This window comes from Peromyscus californicus, unplaced genomic scaffold, assembly GCF_007827085.1.
Source record: "Peromyscus californicus insignis strain IS unplaced genomic scaffold, ASM782708v3 Scaffold_16__1_contigs__length_79575227, whole genome shotgun sequence".
In the NCBI taxonomy this organism is placed as follows: Eukaryota; Metazoa; Chordata; class Mammalia; order Rodentia; family Cricetidae; genus Peromyscus; species Peromyscus californicus.
This window is the reverse complement of record NW_026294458.1, coordinates 2,252,475-2,275,845: the sequence shown is the minus strand read 5'-3', so window position 1 is coordinate 2,275,845 and position 23,371 is coordinate 2,252,475. Positions and strand designations below refer to the sequence as shown.

At 42.4% G+C, this 23,371-nt stretch overlaps 1 protein-coding gene across 1 annotated transcript in view; it reads right to left on the bottom strand.

The window, feature by feature from the left end:
* Pkp2 (plakophilin 2) overlaps positions 1-22,259 on the bottom strand; it is a 73,259-nt gene extending 51,000 nt beyond the window's left edge. The window contains exons 1-4 of the mRNA XM_052739953.1: positions 21,380-22,259; positions 11,036-11,148; positions 10,099-10,667; positions 6,168-6,303 (exon numbers count right to left, since the gene is read on the bottom strand). Of these exons, the coding sequence (XP_052595913.1) occupies positions 6,168-6,303; positions 10,099-10,667; positions 11,036-11,148; positions 21,380-21,602 (1,041 nt within the window). The 5' untranslated portion in view covers positions 21,603-22,259. The remainder of the gene's footprint in view (positions 1-6,167; positions 6,304-10,098; positions 10,668-11,035; positions 11,149-21,379) is intronic.
* Positions 22,260-23,371: the final 1,112 nt, after the last annotated feature.

Here is a 23,371-nt window from a genome sequence, read left to right as displayed (position 1 = left end):
GGTTGGGGGCTTTGCAGATGAGGTACTGCTCAGGTACTGCTCAGGGCCATGTTGGTCTGCCTGCCTGCTGCCATGGTGTCTGCCATGATGGTCATGAACTCACCCTCTGAAAATGCTAATTCCTAATAAACTCTTCTTTTTGTAAGTTGCTTTGGTCATGGTGTTTTGTCACAGTAATAGCAAAGCAACTAAGATAAAAGTTAGTACCAAGAAACAGGCTATTGTTGTGGCAGGCCTGACCATGCTGTTCTTTAGAGGAATGTGGAAGATTTGGGGATCGTGGACTAAGAAAGTAGCTGATCTCTAAATATCGCTTAATGGACCACCTTAGTGGGAATGTGGAAGACAGTAGTGCTAAGAATAATGTGGACTACGAAGGTCAAGCTCTAGGGATTTCAGAGGGGAAAAAAATATTAGCAACTGGACTAATTCTTATTTCAGCAAATAATGTGGCTGCCTTTGCCCTTCTCCTAAGAATCCATGTCAGGCTAAATTGAAAGTTTTGGACTAACTTTATTGGTTGAGGAAATTGTAAGACAGGCTAATACTGATTCTGTTGCATGGCTATTAGTGACCACTTGCTGCAGGGCTACAGGGAAAGGAGCAAGAGGGCTTCACTTTCCTTTCCCCCTCCAACTATCATCTCCCAGCTTCATTCCCAGCTCTATAGCGATCACATGCTGCAGCCTCATCTTCTTCTCTGACCCCATCTCCAGAAGATCACGTAGATCTTCTCCTACATCCTTCTTTACTACCCCATCCCTTTGTCTCAGACACCAGCTCCCTCATGCATTCCCTGGGACCCACTGGCTATACTGGCCAGGAAAGCAGATAGGCAAGCTTCACTTTCCCTCCTTCCTTCCAAATCCAATCCCTCAGCCTCATCCCCAGGTCTGTCGAAGACCACCTGCTGTGGCCTCTTCTCCCTCTATAGCCCCACCCCCAGGGGACTATTCAGATCCTGGAGGCACACCCTGCTTTCTTCTCTCCTGTGGACCCTGTCACCTTTAGCTCATCCACATTCTTGTCAGCTCCTAATACCTAGAAACATATTCTCCCTGAAACCCCCAGTGGCCATACCTATCAGGATCCCAGAAATATTCCCTACCAGGCACACCACAGCTACCATATTCTCCTAAGAACAAGAGAGGGCAACAGAAACCAAAGAACAAAATGCCCACTCAACAAAGACAAGATTAGGTATCACCACCAAGAATTACAATCTTCCCGAACACATATGCCTAGACTCCAGCATAAAGACACAATAAAAAATAGCCAATACAGGGCTGGAGACATGGCTCAGCGGTTAAGAGCACTGCTTGCTCTTCCAAAGGTCCTGAGTTCAATTCCCAGCAACCACATGGTGGCTCACAACCATCTGTAATGAGATCTGGTGCCCTCTTCTGACCTGCAGAAATATGTACAGATAGAACACTGTGTACATGATAAATAAATAAACCTTTAAAAAAAAAAAAAATAGCCAATACAATATCTCCACTAGAGCACAGCAACCCTAAAGGAGGCTCCAAGAAATGCAATATCACTGAAGCACAAGACAAGAACTTCAAAATACCCTTCATGAATATGTCAGATGTCCTTAAAGAAGTTATGAATAAATCATTAAGGAAATCTATGAAAACACAAACAATGGAATGAAGTGAATAAAACAGCTCAAGACTTGCAAGTGGAAAGAGAATCACTATTTGCTTGATATATACCACTTACCAAAGTTAAATTAAGATTATATGAGCAATTTTAACAGTTCTATACCTCCTAGTGAAGTAGAAGCAGTAATTAAAAGTTTCCCAACCAAAAATAAATCCCAGGGCCAGATGGTTTTAGTAAAGAATTCACCAGACTTTCAAAGAATTAAAGCCAATATTCCTCAACTTAGTATACAAAATACAAAGACTATACCAAGAATTCTACAAAATTCTACAGAATGGATATTGCCCAATTTATTTTATGAGTCCATAGTTACCCTGATTCCGCAACCACACAGACTCAAAAAAGAAAAACAATTACAGAGCAATTTCCCTTATGAACACAGGTGTAAAAATTCTCAATAAAATGCTTGCAAGAACATATTAAAAAATCATAAATTGACAGATGTAACCCATGGTATAAAAAAACTGAAAGAAAAAAAACTAAATGACCATCTCATTAGGTGCAGAAAAGGTGTAAGAAAAAAATGAAATACTTCTTCATGATAAAGGAGAGAACAGGGGTACAAGGGACATATCTAAACATAATAAAGGCAATTTATAATCAGCCCATAGCCAACATCAACGTAGACAGAGAAACTTGAAGAACATCCACTAAAAATCAAGAACATGACAAGGTTGTGCACTCTCCCCACACCTTGTCAATATAGTACTTGAAGTTCTAGTTTTATTGCTAGAGCAATACAACAACGGAAGGAGATCACGGCGATATAAAATAGAGAGGAAGAAGTCAAAGTATCTTTATTTGCAGATGATGATATTATACAAAAATGACCTAAAAATTCCATTAGAAAACTTCTACAGCTGATAAATACAAAGTCGCTGGATATGAAATTAACACACCAAACTCAGTAGCTCTCCTATACAAAATACAAGCACATTGAGAAAGGAATCGGGGAACACCTTCCATAATAACCCCCAAAATATAAAATATCTTGAAGGTGATTCTAACCAAGCAAGAGAAAGTCCTGTATGATAAATTCTTTAAGACACTGAAGAAAGAAATTGAAAAAGGATATCAGAAAATGGAAAGAGCTCGTGGACCAGTAGACTTAATATAGTAAAAATGGTTACCCTACCAAAAGCAATATAAAGATTCACTGAAATCTCCATCAAAATTCCAACACAATTTTTCATAGAACTTAAAGGAACAATTTTCAGCTTCATATGGAAACACAGAAAGCCCAGGATAGCTAAGACAATCCTGAATAATAAAAGAACTGCTAGAATTATCAACATCCCCACTCTCACATTTTACAACAGAGCTATAGTAATAATAACAACATGGTATTGGCAAAGAAACAGACATGTTGATGAACTCAATTGAATTGAAGACCCAGAAGTAAATTCATACACCTTTGGACATCTGATTTTGATAAAGAAGACAGAAATATACCCTGGAAAAAAGATACCATCTTCAAAAACTAGTGCTGGTCAAACTGGATGGCTGTACACAGAAGAATACAAATAGATCAATACTTATCACCCTATACAAAGCTCAACTCTAAATAGATCAAAGATCTCAACTTAAGACCAGATAAACTGAATTGGATAGAAGAGAAATTAGAGAATAGTCTTGAACACATTGGTACAGGATAAGACTTTCTGAACAGAACATCATTAGCACAGGCACCAAGAACAAAATTAACAAGTGGGGACTCATGAAACTGAAAAGCTTCTGTAAGGCAAAGGACACTATCATTTGAATAAATGACAGGTTACAGAATGGGAAAAGATTTGTACTAACTATATAATGTAACGAGTCTTTCTCTGTCCCACCAGCCAGTTCCCAAATAATGACATGGAGACTTACCATTAATTATGAAAGTTGAGCCTATAGCTTAGGCTTGTTTCTAAGTAGGTCTTACAACTTAAATTAATCCATTTCTATTAATCTACATTTTACCATGTGGCCTTTTACCTTTCTTTCATTCTGTATGTCCAACTCCCTCTGTGTATCTCCTCTTACTTCTTCTCTCTGCCCAGAAGTCACACCTGTACCTCCAGCCTAGCTATTGGTCATTCAGTTCTTTTTCAAACCAATCACAGCAATATATCTTTACACAGTATACAAACATTCCACAACAATACAGCCAATAGAGGGCTAATACCCAAAACATATAGAACTTTAAAAAATGGACATGAAAAAAATAACCCAATTAAAAATGGGGTACAGATCTAAACAATTAATTCTCAAAGAGGAAACTCATCAGGAAAATCCAAATCAAAACTACTTTTGAGATTTCATCTTACACCTCTCAAAATGGCTGTGATCAATACAAATAAATGACAGCTCATGCTGGTGAGGATGTTGAGTAAGAACACTTCTCCATTGCTGTTGGGAGTGCAAACTTGTACATCCACTATAGAAATCAACGTGGCAATTTGCCAGGAAGGTGGGAACAGGTTTTTTTTTTTTTTTTTTTTTTTTCCGAGACAGGGTTTCTTTGTGTAGCTTTGGTGCCTGTCCTGAATCATGCTCTGTAGACCAGGCTGGCCTCGAACTCATAGAGATTCACCTGGCTTTGCCTCCCAAGGGATGAAAGGCGTGTGCCACCACTGCCCAGGAAGGTGGGAATAGATCTACCTCAAGATTCAGCTACACCACTCCTGGGCATATACCCAAAGGATGCTGCATCCTGCCACAGAGACACTTGCTCAACTGTGTTCATTGCTGCTCTACTCATAATAGCTAGAAATTAGAAGCAACCTAGATGTCTGTTAACAGATGAATGGACATTATAAAATTTTGGTATAGTTACACAATAAAATATTATTCATGTATTTAAAAATAACATCATGAAATTTGCAGGTAAACACGAGGAGCTAGGAAAAAAATCATCCTATGTGAGGTAACTCAGACTCAAAGATAAATACGGTATGTATTCACTTATATGTGGGTGTTGGCTGTTCATTCAATAAGCAGGCTATAATCCTTATAACCACAGAGGTTAGGTATACAGTAAGGGATTAAGGGGAGGAATGGATCTCCCTAGGAGTGGGAAATAGAATAGATATGGATGGATGGGGGTGGGTGGGTACTGGAACAGGAGGAACAAATAGGGAGGGGAAGGAAGAGGAGGGAGAGAAAGGAAATATGGAGAAGGACAGCTAAAACTAAGGGCCATTTGAGGGGTTGTATGGAAACCTAACACAGTAGAAGCTTCCTAAGATAGATAAAGTCAGTCTAAATAAAATTGCCAAATAACAGGGACACAGAGCTCCAACTGGACATCTCTCATCACCACACAAAGCTTCCAGTGCGAAGAATGGGTTACATCTCATTGTATTTGTCTTAGTTAGGGTTACTAATGCTGTGATGAAGTCTCATGACCAAAAGCAAGCTGGGGAAGAAAAGGTTTACTTCACTCACAGTTCCATATAACAGTTCATAATCAAAGGCAGTGAGGGCAGGAACTCAAGCAGGACAGGAACCTGGTGGCTGGAGCTGACTCAGAGGCCAAGGAGGGGTGCTGCTTACTGGCCTGCTCCCTACAGCTTGCTCAGTCTGCTTTCTTATAGAATACAGGACCACCAGCCTAAGGATGGTACTACCCACAGTGGGCTGGGCTCTCTGTCATCAATCACTAATTAAGAAATGCCCTACAGGCTTGCCTACAACCTGATGAAAGCATTTTTCTCAATTGAGGTTTCTTCCTCTAGATGACTTTAGCTTGTGTCAAGTTGACATAAAACTATCCACCACAGTGTTCTTGGCCAAAGGGGTCCCATGGGAACCCCCAAACAACCCAGGCTATCGTCATGCATATTTGCTGCTCTCCACAAATTGACACACTGTTATTGTGACAACAATAAGGCCCTATTATTGAAGACAGCACCTACATAACTCACTAAACACAGAGAAGTCAGGGTACCTACCTAGAACCTTCACTCTTACTGACTAGACTTTATGATACTGGAGGGTATTGTGCACCCTACCAGAGGAGAAAGGTAAACACCAACTGAGCCGCAAACCCTGTGATCTACAATATATGCTGGTATGATCGTGGCCCAAAGCTTTGTAGGAGTAACTAACCAAGATCTGATTTGATTTAAGGCCAAGAACCTGAGACTAGATAGGCCAGGAACGTAGGGAAAAATCAAAAACTACTCTTTTGCTAAAAGAATGTAGCAATAAAATGAGTCCTAATGACTTTCTACTATACTCATAGATCAGTGCAGCTAAAGATCTCCTTAAATTCACTGTGTAGGCAAGAATGAGCTTGAGTTTCTGATCTTTCTGTCTTCACCCCAAGTGCTAGGATTACAGGTGTGCATCAGCACTCTGGGTTTGTATAGTGTTGGGCTTTGTGTGTACTAAGAAGCACAGTATCAGTCTTTGGTGAAAAGTTTTAAGTTTACATCAAGGATTTGTTTTGGTGTGCGGGGTCAACACATCACTGACGGTTTGCTAGATTTTATATGGGCTTAGAGGATACTCACCCTTTTCCGTGCTTCAGATTTTTGAAAGCTCTCGTGCTGTATAAAAGTAGCTGCGGCAGAAATCCTGGACAGTGGTACATGGTCTGCATCAAGCATATTCACAGCTCTCTCCAAGGTCATCTCCATGTCTGCATTCCTAGACAAATAGTTACAGCTTTGGTGAGAATGCAAACCATGCCCTCTTGATTGTCTGGAAGTGACTTAACTAGTATTAGAAGCACCTACAACATCTGCACTCTAAATTTTCTTGAGCCTAAGAAACATCAGCACTGGAAATCAAAAGGTATCAGGAGCTAGTGGTAGAATTTCTGTACTTTTCCTTAACTGGTCTCTGAGGATGTTGTAGAAGAGAGAGACAAAGAAACGCAACTCTCTAAGATAAATAGGTATAGTATGATAATTATACAAAAAAAAAAAGACTTAAAAATCCCCAACATGACCATTTCAATACAATTTAAAGAAAATTTGTTCACAGAAATTAAAAACCATCCCTACTCTGGGAATTCCGTAACTATAGTAGAAACATCTCCCCCACAACCAACCAAAAAAATTTAGATTTTTCTCAGAGTTGCTCAGAATCTATTTCACCTGAAAATACAACAGCAACTAGAACAACTCACTTTTGTTTTGGTAAACTAAGTTATGCTGGTGTGACAAATGCATCAGGAAAAGGAATGCTTAAATGACTTCCAATCCCACTCTGCCACCCTTTGCTCTGCCACCGCAGTGGGTTCATCCGGAGCCTGAAGGACAAATTGTCCTTTACTCTTCGGTGATGATGAAGTCATATGTAGTTGGTCACAGAGAAGCTCCTTTATAGAAGACATGACTTGTGAAACAATAACCCCCAACTGACTCACAGAACAACACTTTGCTTTCTTTTAATTTCTGCTGTGAAGGTGACTAGATTACTAGTAATACAAACACAAAAGACATCTTGGGAGACTGTTTTCTAACATCTGCTAGCTTATAAGTTCAGTGTGGATATTCTCTATCAAAACAGCTAATTACTACATGCGTATGTGAGAAGTGAGTGTCAGTGGCACAGCAGTGTCCCTGTGTGGTGGGTGTGCAGAGGGGAGGCAGTGACCTGGTGAGTATGCAGAGGTGAGGATATAAGAAGCAATGTAATGAATTTTCTGTAATACATTTTCATACACAGAAATTCAGAATATGCCACCTCAAACTATGAAGCTCTGGCTACTGTTTATGTTGAGCTGAAAGGCTCTTCATCAGTATAAAGGTATTTAAAGAAAAGCAGACCACTGCTGGCCTCTATACTGAGAACTATATAATAACCTCAAATTTGAAAAGATACTTCAGGAGATGACTGTAATTAGTTTAAAAAAGAAGGCAGGCCAGAGCTAGGGTTCAGCTTGGCATGCACAAAGCCCTGTGTTCCCTCCCCATTACCAGTGTGGTAGTACAAACCTATAATCCCAGTACTTGGGAGGTATAGGCAGAAGGATCAGAAGTTCAAGACCAGTATGGGCTACAAGATAACACTTCTGGAGGCCCACAGAAATATGACTTGATAGATGGTGTTGGGGAGACAGGTGAGAGATCAGAAAGAACAGTTGTCCCCTGACTCCTATCTTCCAAGGCAGGAACTCAAAAAGTGAGCCTTTCAATTCTATAGTTATGACTCTCAGTGTAGCTTGGCTGAGGTGAGAGCTTGATAATAGCATGCTTCCATGGCTTCCATAGCAACACACACACACACACACACACACACACACACACACACACACACACACACACACAAATAGAAAGAAAGAAACTTAACAAATGTAAATAACAAATACAACAGGAAGAACACAAAATGCTATTGGTTAGAATAAGAGTCATTATAGAAAATACTGCTCCCCCTCAAAAAAAAAAAATCCTAGTAATTTTTTGTGTGTGGAATGCCCGACTTACATTCCTGCCACACGGTTTGCCCTAGTCTGGCTCTCCTGACATAAGTATCTCTGAAGCCATTAGGCTCCTTCCTGCAAGTGTTGTCAAAAGAAGGAAAAGTCACCCGGCTGCCCAGAGTGCAGTAAGAATGCTGCTGTGGAAACAGGACTCAATCCTATCAGCGCTTCTGAGAGCATGGCAGAGTCGAAGCTGAGGCAATAAGCCTTCAACTGGGCAGTCTAACAGGAAGATCCCAGGGAAGGCGAGTGGAGCAGATGAGGTTCCTCAGCGGCCCTAATGGACGTCTGCACAGCATGTCAACATGAGGAGAGCCAGGGACAACGAAGACAGCAAACAATGTGGCTGGCATTACACAGGAGAACAACTGATTATTATTCACAAACTATTCATTAAAAATAGGAAACAGAAGTATAAGTAAGAACAACACACTCTGAAGTTCAGAATGTGTCACCTCACTCTATGCAGTGTTGGTTACCGACCGTCGGCTGAAAGGCATTGGAAACAGCAGGTAAGAAGGGAGTCTTGGACCACCCTGCTCTACTTAAGTCAGGCCACAAAACTAACTTCCCAGGAGATAGGTACCCTTGCACAGAAGAGGATATTCCTTACTATTAGAGACAAGGGACGAGGCTAAAACACCCTTACAAAGGATTACAATAACACTCATCTTGCGTTAGTTTTCTGAGGACGGTTCCTGGTCTCTGCTCCCCAGCTACTACACCGACTCAAAGGCTCTTCCTCTTGTTATACACATTTGTCATTCTTGGGTGTAAAAGGTATATAAACACAGGGTCCTTTGGGACCTACTTTCCTTTCTAAAGACTTCTCTTTTATATGTTAAAATGAGGATATATGATTTTCTATTGTTAAAATAATAATTACAATAAACATGATGTGGAGGATAGTCAGTGTGACCTGTTCTCTGCTCTCAAAACCTTGCCTGGTGATCTGCTGGAGATCCACTCTCCTTAGTCTCCATTACTTGGTCCCAGGGTGCAGTGCTCTGCATTCTCTGAATCATTTGGCACAGAGCTGTTGCTTACAACACACCCTGCTGATTTTCTCTGTCCCTCTCCAAGATGCTCACCCAGGTCATTCAGTTTTTCTCTCTATGGGGCTTTATAGCAGTGCAGGACACATTGGGAGTGTCTAAGATTCACTTATTGAATTATTCAATTCTTAGAAGTACAAAAATTCCACTTTTGGAAAACTCCATATAGAATTTTTCACTTAGTGATTTCTATAAAACTTTCTCATTAGTCTGTAGACAGGCGATGAGTATCTCCCCTACCCTGAGACTGTTTCCAGCTGCATCAGCCACTGCCTGATGCATTTCCATTCTTCTGCAAAGACAAACCCATAGTTTAGTACTGTGCATCAAAATGTCCCACATACATGAAAAAATACTTGGTGGGCATAGGAAGGTAGAGACTGGAAACAGGGTCTGGCCAGAGGTGAAATGTAAAACAGTGGAATAAGGGTAGAGGACTCGGTGGGCGGGTGTGGGGCAAGTGTCTCTGGGAGCAGCCAAGAGCTCTGAACTGAGTAGGAGCACTCTGCCAGCGGGAAGGGCTGTGCCATTGTTTCCTAGTTAGAGAAATGCCTCTGGCTTCCTCTCCTTCCCAAAGGAAGTAAAACTTTCCCTTCAGAAATCAAAGAGTTAACTCCTAGTCTCTAGAACTTGAGGATCTCAGGAAAAAATTATTCTTTGAAATATAATTAAATATTCTATTAAAATTACACTGTCTGTTAAAACTATTTTCTGACACAGCCATGGCTAGTGATTGTAGAATTTAAGCAACAAAAGGATCCAGATAGCAAAAGTAGTTATTTCATCTCACTCTTCTTTCATGATACATTTTTAGTGTCTACTGTGGACCCGCATTGCTCTTAGGGTTCTGAGAATAGAAGAATGAATCGGACATTAGCAAAAAGCTAAAGACTGGGGGTAACAGGTAAGTTATAATACATAAACACAATGTAAAATGTAAGGCAGGTTCGGGAGGCTCACCCGAGCTGGGCATCAGTGAAGGCGCTCCTGTCCACATGTGCATCCCCGCTGCCCACAGCAGCCTGGCCAGCGGTGGGCAGCATCCTCCCTGGGTCCCGCAGGGTGCTGCGGACTGAGCTTCGGGGCCAGGAGGAGCGGGCTGCTCTGCTTTGCGCGCCCAGAGGCCGAGCTTGGCTCACGCGCACTGTCTCCTCCAGCAGGCTGCCTGCGCTGTGGCTGGTGCCCGGAGGGTTGGGGGGCATTGTGGGGTTGAGTGGACCATTGTCGAAGACAGCATCACTAAGCGACCCACACCCAGGTGGCCTGCGGACTGTGCCCGCCTGGCGAAGGCCCAGGATCTCTGAGCGTGCGTAGCGTGGCAGGGTGAGGCGCCCACCAGACACCCCTTGGCTCCTCCAGGCAAACTGGTATTCGCTGTGCGCACAGCGAGCCCTCTCCGGGCTGCTCTCTGGGGAAATCTCAAGTCTCCTCAGAGGCTGCCTCCAGGATCTCTCCTCCACTGACTTCTGGGAACTGTACTGTGCTGTGCCTCTCCCCCAGCGACTTCCATAAGTGGCAGTCATGCCAGCCTGTATGAGAGAAATAAAATTTAAATGAAGTATAATGATCGACTTTGGCACCAGATCTCATTACAGATGGTTGTGAGCCACCATGTAGTTGCTGGGAATTGAACTCAGGACCTCTGGAAGAGCAACCAGTGTTCTTAACCTCTGAGCATCTCTCCAGCCCTCAATAATCAACTTTGGGATTACAATTTAACAAGTCGATTTCTTTGAATAAGACGGAAGTCAAGTCCCTTTGGGCTGTCTCGAGTCATATTTATTTGAATGAGACCACTTTAGAGGATAATACCCCCCACAACCTCTCCCCCCCAAAAGATATCTGAAATGGTTTTCCTGAAAATCTGATCACAGAGTTATGTTCTCTGATGTCCCACCTTTAGCATGTCATAGTCCCTAGTGACAGGTGATTGCCTTCCAACAAAGTCATTCTCAACCAAGTGCAGTTTGTAGACATACTCAGGAACACTGCTGGTTCGGTGAAGATTCCCTGAAATTAAGATAACATTAAAATAATTTACAATATAAATGTACCAATCAGCAATTATCAAATGCACGGCAAGCATTTAAGTTGATATCTAAGTGTTTGGAAACTCTGGTTGAAAGCTGTCATCTGGAAATGACAAATGATCAAAGGTTATCAAAACATTTACTGGGTGTTTCCAAATGTCAGGAAGTGCGTGACTGTAAGGCTGAAGTCCTGATATCTCTCTCTTCTGAGTAGAGACAGCCTGAGTGAAATCAGGCAAACTATAAAAACCAACCAAAAAAACAAACAAAAACTCCAAACGAAACAAGAAAACCAGTACAGGTGAGGGAGTTTTATGAAGATGCAACGCTGTTGTGATGCTGACATTGTCTATGAATCACCGATCGGCTCAGCTGCCCCGTTAGGTGCTGGAGAGCTGGGTTGCTCAGGTCAGAGGTAAGTTCTGCTCCCAGGGTAGGAGCTCAGGAAGTTTTTGCTGCTCAGAGGGAACAGGCAATGAATACATCCAAGTGCTACTAGATAAGGGAGGCTGTGTGAAGAGGCAGTGGGGTCAGCCTAGTCAAAGAGAACAAACGCGTACCAACCAGGCTAAGGCCAGGTTAAGTTAGTGTTGGCCATGTGATTAGGTAGTTAAGAAAATAATGACTGTGCCTGTGGAATCAGGACACTAGCCAACTATCCCACAAACACTTCAGGGGAAAGCCAGGCTCTGTGCTCAGCGGTGCATGTCTCAGACATCTTGAATTACTCATCTCTAAGGAATGTGGGGTGAAGACAGTACTGTGTCCCTCTCCTGCCTCTTTAGCCTTTTTCTGGCATCTGTTTCGTAATCTCTTAAAAAAAAAAAAGACGTCTAAAATCTTTTTCTATTTTTTATTTTTGTCACATAGCATTCTTTTACACACATGAGGAAAAAAGACACTCGACTGTCCTGAGCCTTGAGAGCCTCAAGAGATGCTTGAAACAGAACACAGTCAGTCCCTTTCAATGTGATGGAAATGAGCAACATACTTCCCAACAAAGTGTTTAAATGCTACAATTTCAAGAGACTAATAATATATTCACAAGTTACTCCGAGGAGAATGAAGGTTGTTACCAGAAAGCTAAACAGTTTGAATCCATTTGAATTATGTGCATGTGTCTATTTCCTGATGCCAAGCATTTTGTCTAGTTCCTGAGGGGAGACATCTGCAGGCTTGTAATATCATTTTCAAGACAGCAAAGTATTGGTTAGTCAGAAATTCTGATTCTAGGAAGCCTGCATTTTCCATGGGGCCTGGAGAGGGTCATGCAGCAAGACAGGACAGGGTGACCAGCTTCTCTCTGAGGATTCACTGAAGCCTCTGGCCAGTGAAGAAGCAAGAACACCAGCACAGCTAGCAACTTCGAAAAGCCTTTCTCTCGAAACTCCATTTGCAGGGAAAGGATATGTATTAACCTTCTTGTGCAGCCCTGGTGGCTGATGTTTTTATCTTATCAGATCATAATTCTATCCAAAGAATCTCTGGAGCCACCCCACTTATGTCAGTTATAAAAAGAGAAAAGGGTGGGGTGGAGGGGGTAAAAGGCTTAGCAACTTTTTGAGATAAAACTTCCGAGAGCCACAAAAATGGCATGGATGGCTAATGCTACACAACCATGACTCTCCCTGGAGGAGCCTATGCCCATGCTTGGGTGTGTCTCGATTCTCATCTCTATGCTCTCAGGCATATGCTACTTCTATCTGAGCACCTTGCTTTCTCTCTTAACCCTAATTCCCAAGCCAGTATTGAAATCTTTTTTTTTTTAAATAAAATCTCTAATTTTATTTCACATCTGCTATGTCTGAATTTCTTTTTTGGGTTCAAGCCACAAACACTAGTTTGCCTTGTATCAAGGTCCCTAAACGATTAAGGGAACTTCTCAGGCTGCTGAGGGAGAATGCGTGTGGAGCTGTCTCAGTCCCCATACTGATGACACAGCGGCTCCTTAATTTTTAGCTTCTAGGACAGAGTGCTTAGAATCTAGACTGAGAATGAGGGAAAGGGATTTCTTCAAGCTAGGAGAGGTTTTAAGGACTCAACTCTCAAGGGCCTGGCTCCTCCCAGGCTAGCTAATCTCTCTTAAGTCTGCATTGCTGGCTTTTCCTTCACTCCCTGGTCCAGTCCACACTGAGACCACCAGGAAACAGGTGCAAATGTCCTGCTGGCCTAGGACTGGAGACTGGCAGGATAGATTCAGGGAAACACAAGGGCTTTGAGCCTTAAGGGTCTGAGGGAGGTATAATGGAAAAAGGTTATAGTCTTCCTGTCTCCAAAGAAACAGAAACTTCCTACAGAGGCTGTAACTGGCAAATAATTACAAATTAGCTGATGGAGAAGAAACCAGATGGCTATTGCTATGATGAGACAGACACCATGACCAAGACAGCTTATAGAAGAAGGCATTTAATTGGAGGCTTGCTTACAGTTTCAGATAGTGAGCCCATGATCATCATGGTGGGAAGCACGGCAGCAGGCATGCCTGGCACTGGAGCAGTTGCCTAGAGTCTTATCCATGGAGTCAGAGAGAGGAGGGAGACTGGCCTGGTGTGGGATATTTGAAACTCAAAGCCCAGTGACACACCTCCTCCAACAGGCCACACCTCCTAGTCCTTCCCCCAAACTCTTCAAACAACTGGGGACTAGATGTTCAAATATGAGCCTAAGGGGCCATTCTCATTCAATCACACCAGATTTACTGTTTTGTTTTGTGTTTTGTTTTTAGAGCTGGGTGTGGGAGAACCTGCTCCCTGCCACTAGGGAGGCTGAGGCAGGAGGAACATTTGAAGCAACAACTTCAAGATAGCCAGAACATAGCTGAGACTGCCTCAAAACAGCACCCAAATACGGGTGACGACAACTACAGAATATTAATTTTATCCTCAAGCAAAGGACTAAAATCAACAATAAGTTATGGATTTGCTGTCCAATGTCATCACTGTTTCTAGCTGCCACCCCACCCTCTGAAGTAGTTTTTTCTGGTGCTGTGAGGATTCACTGGGGATCTTAGCTGTCTGATTATTGTGGCTATATTTTTAAGCCTCCACATAGAGATGGTATGACACTGGGCATGATGACATGTGTCTGTAGGTTGAATTGGGAGGATTATTTGCGTTCAGAATTTATAGTGCCTTCTGGCTCACTGAGAAAATCTCACTTCCAAGAAAAAAAAAGGATACTGTTGAGATATTAGTTTGAAGACGGAAGTAGCCTTCAATGAACTGCCTGAACTGCCCTTAGGAAAGTGAGTGGTGGGCATGGCAGCACAAGCCAGTAATCACAGTACTTGTGGGCAGAGGCAAAGACAGGCAGATCTGTGAATCTGAGGCCAGTCTGTCTACATCGAGTGAGTTCCCGGCCAGCTATCACAAAAGACTAGAAACAAAACACACAAGCAATTCTTTTTTATTGCAGAGCTGGCTATATCCCTGTGGTGATGTGTCCCAACAGTTCCAGCTGCTTAGGACATGGAACAAGGGTATCTGTCCAGCTCAGGGGTTGAAGGCTAGCCTGTGCAAAATAGCAAGTGTCCATTGAAACCTTCTGGTCAAAAAACAAACAATTACAATTCTTCAAACTGATTTTTTTTAAAATAAGGAATCTCAAGCCATTATGTCTCTTAGCTCTTCACTGGCTAGGGCCAACATCTTTCTTTACTGAGCCTCACTGCTCTTCCTTTTAAAAATATTCCTTATAGGACAAATGCATTTCCATAGAAAATCTGCATTTTTATGTTTATCTCTTGCTGAAACCTATGACTCATAATTATCAAATTCTTTAATTAGTACTCCAAATATCCATCTCCAATATACAGCAGAAGAGAAGAATGGGGAAGGCCACAAACAAAGTCACACAACTGAACTGAGTTAACTAGGCAGAGAGAAAGGGGAGGAGGGAGCTGGGGAGGGTGGAAATAAGATAACCGTGTGTGTGTGTGTGTGTGTGTGTGTGTGTGTGTGTGTGTGTGTGTGTGTGTGTGTGTGTCTGGTGAGCAGTGGGGTGGTGGTGGTGACAGGAATGAAGTGTGAGAAGTTGCAGGCCTCACATCACAGAGAACTTGGAATGCCATGCGGAACACAGATTCTTCTCCCAGAGATAGCAGCGAGACCCAAGGCATTTAAGAAACAACCGACGAGAATTTAAGAGTCTTCACTTGGCAGCTGCCTGGGAAATAGGCCAGATTAGAGCAGCCAGAGGTCCTTATCTCAAAGTGGACTTTTCCTCCTTGACATAAAGAGTCGTATCTCCTACTATACTTCTAACAGTCCTGCAGTAGCACGTGACAAGTTAAATGTTCATTAGTTATTCTACTCAGACATCCAAAATAGCCTACCTACACAAAGTCAGCACGTAATCTTGCAGGCTGACATTTCTTCTATGCATCACCATAGCGAAGCCAGAAATGTGAGGTCAGTAGTCACGCATGTCCTTGTCTTAGGTGAATGGCAGGTGCCCAAACATCACTCCTCCTCTATTTCTGGGTATGTAGTAAGGGAAACTGCTCTCTACAAAAATGTAGAGGACTGTTCCTGAGTTATCAGAAAAACTGATATTTTGTCTAGGTTGATTCTATATTTGGATAATATATATTTATTATTTTCTTATTTGTATGACTTGTACATTTACCTGTGGTCTTTTGGTACTCTATGATGAATTTATTTTACCTATCAAGAAAAACGTTCATTAGTTTCTATCCTTCAGTTTAAAAAATGGCAATCTGGGGTCTGCTCTTTCAGAGGACCTGGGTTCAATTTATAGCATCCACATGGCAGCTCACAACTGTCTGTAACTCAAGTTCCAGGGGATCTGACACCCTCACACAAACATACATACAGGCAAAATACCAAAGCACATAATAAAAATAAATAAATCTAAAAAAAAGTTAAAAAAAAATTCTTTAAAAGAACAATAGCAATCTGGGACTGAAGAAAGGCTCAATGGTTAAGAGCACTGGCTGTTCTTCTAGAGGACCCAAGTTTGATTACCAGCGGCCACATGGTAATTCACAACTTTAACTTCAGTCTCAGAGTATGTGACGCCCCCTTCTGGCCTCCGTAGATACTGTACCCATCCACATGGTGTAGACTTTCATGCAAGCAAAACATCCATACACATAATAAAACAAATAATTTTTTAAAAAACTTACAAGATTCTGGCCGGGCGGTGGTGGCGCACGCCTTTAATCCCAGCACTCGGGAGGCAGAGCCAGGCGGATCTCTGTGAGTTCGAGGCCAGCCTGGACTACCAAGTGAGTTCCAGGAAAGGCGCAAAGCTACACAGAGAAACCCTGTCTCGAAAAACCAAAAAAAAAAAAAAAAAAAAAAAAAACTTACAAGATTCAGTAAGCTGATGTGACACTCAGTTCACAATCCCATCTAATGTACATGTGTGAGATTTAGGACTCAAGGAAGTAATCAGTAAGCTTCTAATGTGCAATGTATTTTCATTGAAATTCTGGAAATAATTAAATTATAGAATTTGGTTATAATTGCTCTGGCCAACTAACATTACTATACTTAAAACTATATTGCAGTAAATATGTGCATTCCTTGGATAGTAATGGTGCACTGTGTTTTTAAATGTGTAGACTGTTTCTAAACATTTTTATTAAGGCCTACATACTAACCTGCCTGCCAACCAGATCTTTAAACACTTAAATTTGTACTTCCCAGCCCCATAGCCAATGTATAAAAGGCATATGGAAGATTTTTTTTATCTTTCTGTTATAAGAGGACCTTAGACATTGCTTATTCTTAACTTAGTTAAAGGGAAGGTGTTCCTCTGATACAAAGATTAAAAATTCTCTTAATTTATGGTCTATATCCAATCTTGCTGGTGCTATTTAGTGTTTCCTTCCCAAGAAGGAACATGGGACTCATGCGTAAATACATTTGGACCATGTCCTGCCATGACCATAATGGACTGAACCTCTGAAACTGTAAGCAGGCCCCAACTAAATGTTTTTCTTTGTAAGAGTTGCCTCTTCACAGCAATAGAAACCCTAACCAAGACAACATCCAAAAGGAAACTGTAAGAGAAGGAGTTAACAAGCCCCAGATAGCTAGAATAATCAGTTATAACGACTGGCCTTCAGTTCCCATGACCACAGTGCAGCCGGCACAGGGTGGCTATGATGGAAGCAAATGCACTCCTCTAAGGTAATTCCTGCTCTAATCTGTTATAATCAGATTCTGTGGCTCTGGATCTTTGTGTGTTCCTACAGTTCCACTCATTCTGAAGCATTCTTACCACTCTCCAACTCAGCATTTTACCACAAAAGGGTATGTCCTTCCCATTCTAGTGGTGAATCATTCTTTCTAACCATTATTTTGTTGGTATTCTATTTTATTTGACAGAGTATAATAAAAAGTTTGTAAAGACAGAAAACCGTCACATAAAATTTTTTTCTGTACCAAATGTGCCAGAAGTGAATGAAAAAGTGTCCTGTGGGCTCTATGAAGCTAACATGGAAGTCACTACACCCTGAGGTGTGATGACACGTCACATTCAGAACAGCATGACCACAACCCTGACGGCTTTTCCCCATTCCTGTTTCCTTCTACCTCGTAACTGACTAATCCTCTCTCCAGAATGACTCATTCATGTAATGCCCTTTAGCAAAGGATTCTTACAGTGTAAAGCTCTATGCTATTTTATTTCCAGATAGTCACCATTGATTTTACATTAAAATTGAATTTCTAATCTAGTTTAAAAAATCACTCCAAGCTTTTTTTTCCCTCTCTGAAAGGGCAAGTCTATTACTGGCAATTATCTATGACAGTTATGAAATAATTTCTCTTTGTAACAGCTCCCATTAATTGCCTTTGTTTTAGGAACATGGTTTTATGCTATAACCTAGGCTTGCCTTGAACTCACAGCAATCCTCCTGCCTCACCTTCCTGAGTGCTGGGATTATGAGCAAGAGCCATCACACTTGGCTTTTGTTAACTGCACCGTTTGACACACAGAATGAATTTCTATTCCTCTCTCCAGAACCTACGATAATCACCAATATTGAAGGCAGCTTTACCAGGAAATCATGTAAGTAAACAGGATGGTTGATGTTTTTATGGTAGATTGTCAAAGACCTTGTAAAATGAATTGGAATATTGTTCAGTGTGTGTTATAAGCATTATAATACTACAATTTAAAACAGAAGTTTCTTCCTATTTAGGCACTAAATAGAGAATAATGATGTAATATGCTAAATAGTATTTTATAGTATAATAAATTTCTCTTTGCTAATCTTAAATGTTTCTGTTCTGACTTTTATAAGATTTTAAAATTTGATACAATATATGGATATTTTATAACGCAGCCACACACCTTTGAACCTAACTCTACCTAAGAGATAAAACTGACTTTAAAATATTCAAGAGTTTAAAAGGATACCAAAAGCTAATGAGTGGGTCACAGTGAAAAACACCCACTTGTAAAAAGGAGACGGAGGAGGGTTAATGAGCCTTACAAGGCATTAACTACAGATCTGCTACGTTTATCTCATCTCTTTCGCCAGACTATCTGCTGCCTCATTCTTTCTGGTATGTCAACAATCCAGAATTCTCCTGGGCACTGGAGCTAAGAGCAGTAACATCAGGGTCACTTTTTCCAGATCAGCCCTGTTTCAGACATGGCTTGTGTTTTAGCATTAGAGACACAATGCAAATATAAGGAAAATATAAAAATAATGCAGCTACCCAGAGACCCAAACCCTTTCAAAGTGCTTTAATTAAACAACACGAGAATCACCTCATGTTGCTGAGCACACGGATGTTGGCTCCTTGAAGCCGACTTCCTCTCAAAGAAAGGGTCCATTACCTTACCCATGCCTAAGCTGCACTTCTGTGCAGGCTGCCAAATAGCTACTCTTTTAATCAAAACCAGTTCAAGGGCTTTATTTTTGAGTTGGAAGAGCCACTAATTTGAGCAGAAGCACCAAGGCTGTGCCTTTGGTCAACCATATCAACTTTATGAAATATTACTATGAAACATTCATGCTCATCTCTTCTAGAACGACACATCTCCAACTACCTCTCATGCACAATCCTAGTAAATTTTTGAGATTTAAAAATCTCAGTTTTGGTGTGTGGGGGTTGAGGGGCTAATATCACAATTCTTCCAAAGAGATTTCCAAAGTTATCTTCAGCTAGGAGAAGTTAACACTCACACACTCCGTAATACCCTTGCTGTTCTCTGGATATGCTTATTGCTTTTGATTCAGAGCTGCTGGGTTTAAACTTCTTATTACAAAGCACACCAAATGTGTGTTTAATTCAGCACCTGAACAATGCCCTGCAAAAATAAACATATTCAGTGGCAGTAGCTAAATTCACCAAACAGCTCCTGTATTATTTTGGAGAGGAGAGACCAATTTTGTGGTGCTTTGACCAAACACCCTACAACTGTTGATAGACACACACCTCACACTTGAAAAGAATCACCTTATCTATCTCCTCTACCTTTTCAATGTCATCTAAGGATATAACAAGACAGAATACATGAGCTTGTAGAGGACAGTCTGCCATGATAGGTGCTTAGCAGACTGTTCCTTCTGTCCTAGGCTCCACACTGACCCCTCCATTTGTTTACTAGTTGGTGTCTGCTTGCTCTTCTGGGCTAGCCACTCTTACAGGATAAGAATGAACCTCTAATATGCACTGTGTTCCCTGAACAGAAGAGGGAGGCTACTTTAGTTCAGTCTAGCATCGGGCATGAGGGCGTTCAGACTGCAGGATGCAATGACAAGACTAGCCAAATACTGGCCTCAGGGTCCTCATATCTTTAGCCAGAGTCCTAACCCTAAACCTTGGATCTTCTCCCCAGGGACTACGGCAGTTCTTTCTTAGGCAAACCTCCCCATCCTCTCAGAACTTCCTCAGTTTTACTTAGAGGAAAATGGGAAGAAGTCACAAGGACACTTGGGACCTGAATAATCTCATTTTGTGTTAGTAATCAAAACACTTAATACCATAACTAAGGACCAGTTTAAAACTCCAGGATTTGGCATTTAAATACCAGCTCTGCCACTTTCTCTCTGGAATCCGAGTGTGATTTATTTGCTTAGTTTCCTTAGCTCCAAGGTTGGATCCCCAGAAAACCCAGGTGGTTCATACCTGTAATCCTAGCACATGAGAAGCAGAGTCAGAAAGTTTGAGACTGCAGCTCAGAATAATAATAATAATAATAATAATAATAATAATAATAATAATAGCAATAATAATAATAAAAATAAAGAAAAGGAAAAGAAAAAGACAAAACTAAAATGCAAATCACATAGCCTAATTAGGGACATTATAGACACTCAGTTACATGAGCTTACAATCATTAAACATCTCTATTTTTCAAGTATGCAAACATCAACTGCCTTAACCTTTAGACAAATTGAAGAGGACAGCCTTCCAGATTCTGCTGTTTGATATCCACAGGATGAACGTGAGCATTATTATTCCTAATGGGAGCTACATTTGCCAGAGCTTGTGATGATCAACCACTCTTCTGACAACTAATCTGTGTACTGGGGTTTAACATTTTTATTTTATTTTATTTATTTTGTGTGTGAGAGCAGTCCTGCACCCACGTGTCTGTTGGTGCTCGTGCTGGTGTGTGGGTGTGAGGTGGGCAGGCGCGGTTCAGCCCGGCCAAAGTCTCCTTCCTTATCCTCCGCAGGGTGTTGAGGTTGCTCCCAGGCCCAAAGTCGCCTCGCCCAATTTGTTCATGTCCCAGACCAAACACTGGCCGCAGATACTAAGTGGAGCACTCCCAAGTACCTGGGCGAGGTAGCCCTACCTCAATTTAGAGGTTGTAGGAGCTGCAGGGCTTTCAAGGTTTCTTTCTAAAAATATTTATGGAGAGTCATGAACTCTAAAACATCTAAATAAAAGCCAAAACGCGCTATTTTACAGAACAACCACGCACACCAAAAGTCTGCATACAATTTCCAAGTGCTTTTGGAACCCGAGAGCACGGACCGGGAGCGGCGGCGAAGGGTGAAACCGACAGAATTTTATTAATAAAGACAACTGTGTGATTAACAAAAGAATAAGGTAGACCTGAGCCAAGGTTAAGGAGAAAGAGCGTTTCCGCGGAGTTAAGCGGCCAGTCAGGAGGCGCGGCGGGTCCTGCAAGGGACAGTGAGCAACAGGTGGTCGGGCGAACACGGGTCGCACCGCCGGCAGCCGCGCGGCGCGCGCCGCGGGTGGGGCTCGACTCACCGCTGACCGCAGAGCTCCTACCCCGGCGGGCCAGGGTCTGCTGCACTTGCTCCTGGATCCGCTGGCTCCGGGCCGCCGTGTCGCCGCGGCCGCTGCTGCCCACCAGCCTCAGCCTGGCCTCGGAGGGCAGGGCCAGGCTGGAGCTGTCCAGGTGTCCTAGGATCTGCTGGCCCAGCACGGTCCGGATGTAGCCACACTCGGCCAGAGAGCCCGGGACCGCCATCGCGTCGGCGAGGTGACCGGCGAGGGACTGCCAGGACCTGCCGGCCGAGCCACGGGGGCGTGGGGACCGGACGCAAGTCCCGCCCCACCCCGCCCCGCCCAACAGGGACCCAGGCCCGCAGGGGACAGGGGCGTGGCTCCGGCAAAGCAGGCGCGCTCAGCCCGGGGCGAGCACGTCCTCCCAGGCCCCACGTACACAGCGCTCGCCTCGTGAAGGATTGTGGGAGGAGCTGCCCTTAGGACAGGTGCAGCTGGGAACTTCGCCTCGTGAAGTGAGTAGCACATCTAGCTAATTAGACTCAGTCACACTGTTCCAAATGTTCACTGATGATGAAAGGTGTATGACATAGAAGTCTTCAAAGTCTTTTTTTATTCTTAGTGCAACTTCAGTACGACGTGCTTTTCGCACAGATGGAGTCCCAGAAACATATGTTGTTCCTCAGTGAAAGCCTCTGCTTGCTCTTGCAAATACACAAATTGTACCCAGTGCGCTCTTGTCCACCCACTTCGTTCTTAAGGAACATGCCCACACAGAGAAACTCCAATAAGAGACTCAGAGAAGAGATGAGTTTTAATATGCTTTTTAATAGCCCTCCTAATATTGAGTAAGTCCTCTTTATGACAAACTCTTTGTAGGGGAACCCATGCAAAAGGCCTCTGACATTAAATCCTCCTCAACTTGAGTTTATCATGCTATTAATTATGGTTCAAATGCAGTTGAGTAGTGTGAACTTAAGAGCTACATGCAGCAGAAGGATCCTTCACCTTAAAAGTTAACAACCAACGGCACTCCTCATATACTGGTATTTAGACTTGAGAGAAGAAAAAAAAAACCATCTGTGTTTGGCACTGGAGCGAGGTCTTCCCTTTGGTTGCTTGGGTTTGTACCTTTGTTGGAATGCTAGAGAACACAGTCTCTCTCCTCCCCAGGTTCCTAACCAGACAATTAATGCGCTTCCTGTTTTACTGAGCATCAAGGGAGTGAAGAGGGAATCACGGACTAGTCACCCTTTCTCAACAGGCCTCATGGTCGAAAGTCATACAGAAGGCACTGAGAAAGTGGGAGCTATGAGGACAGCAGCTCTTGGAAGCAGCTATGCCAGTCTTTAGGTAAATTACACCTGTGAAGCTCGGCTTGCCCAGCCAGGTGTAAATGTGCAATCGTGATGCTGAGATTTTACCGAAAGCAAAGAAGACAAGAACGAGCTTGAAGGCTATAACGGTTAAGTTACAACAGTAAGTCCTATTGCACGCGTCTTTAAACCCACCCCTCTTCCTCTCCTCTCTTCCAGCTCCTTCTGAAAGTCCCAGGTCTGTTGCTTTAAAAGATGACCCTACTTCTCCAGGGCCAGTAGGTGCATTCCCTGGCTTTTGTACCTGGAGAACTATGACTTATGAGGTCCCTCTCCGCCTTCTGCCGCAGGGGACTGGCAAGTAATTTCTCATTAACTTAGGAAAGTGTAGCTTCACTTTCCTGTTTCCTTTCATATCACTTTTAAAAGTGCTGTTGTAACTGTTGCAATCCTATTATGTATGTTCCAATAAATGAGGACATCTTTATTGGTAATTAAATGATTTGATAAGAGAAAGGCAATTAGCTTATGAGTGAAGGATATAGCATCCAATGTTAGCCCAACTTTTGCAAGTGTTGTGCCATAAACCATGTTCTATATATTTTTACACCTCAATTCTCCTGTCTGCATATGGGAACAACAAATATACCTACATAAAGTGTTGCTGTGATCACTAAACAAAGAGTTGTACATAAGA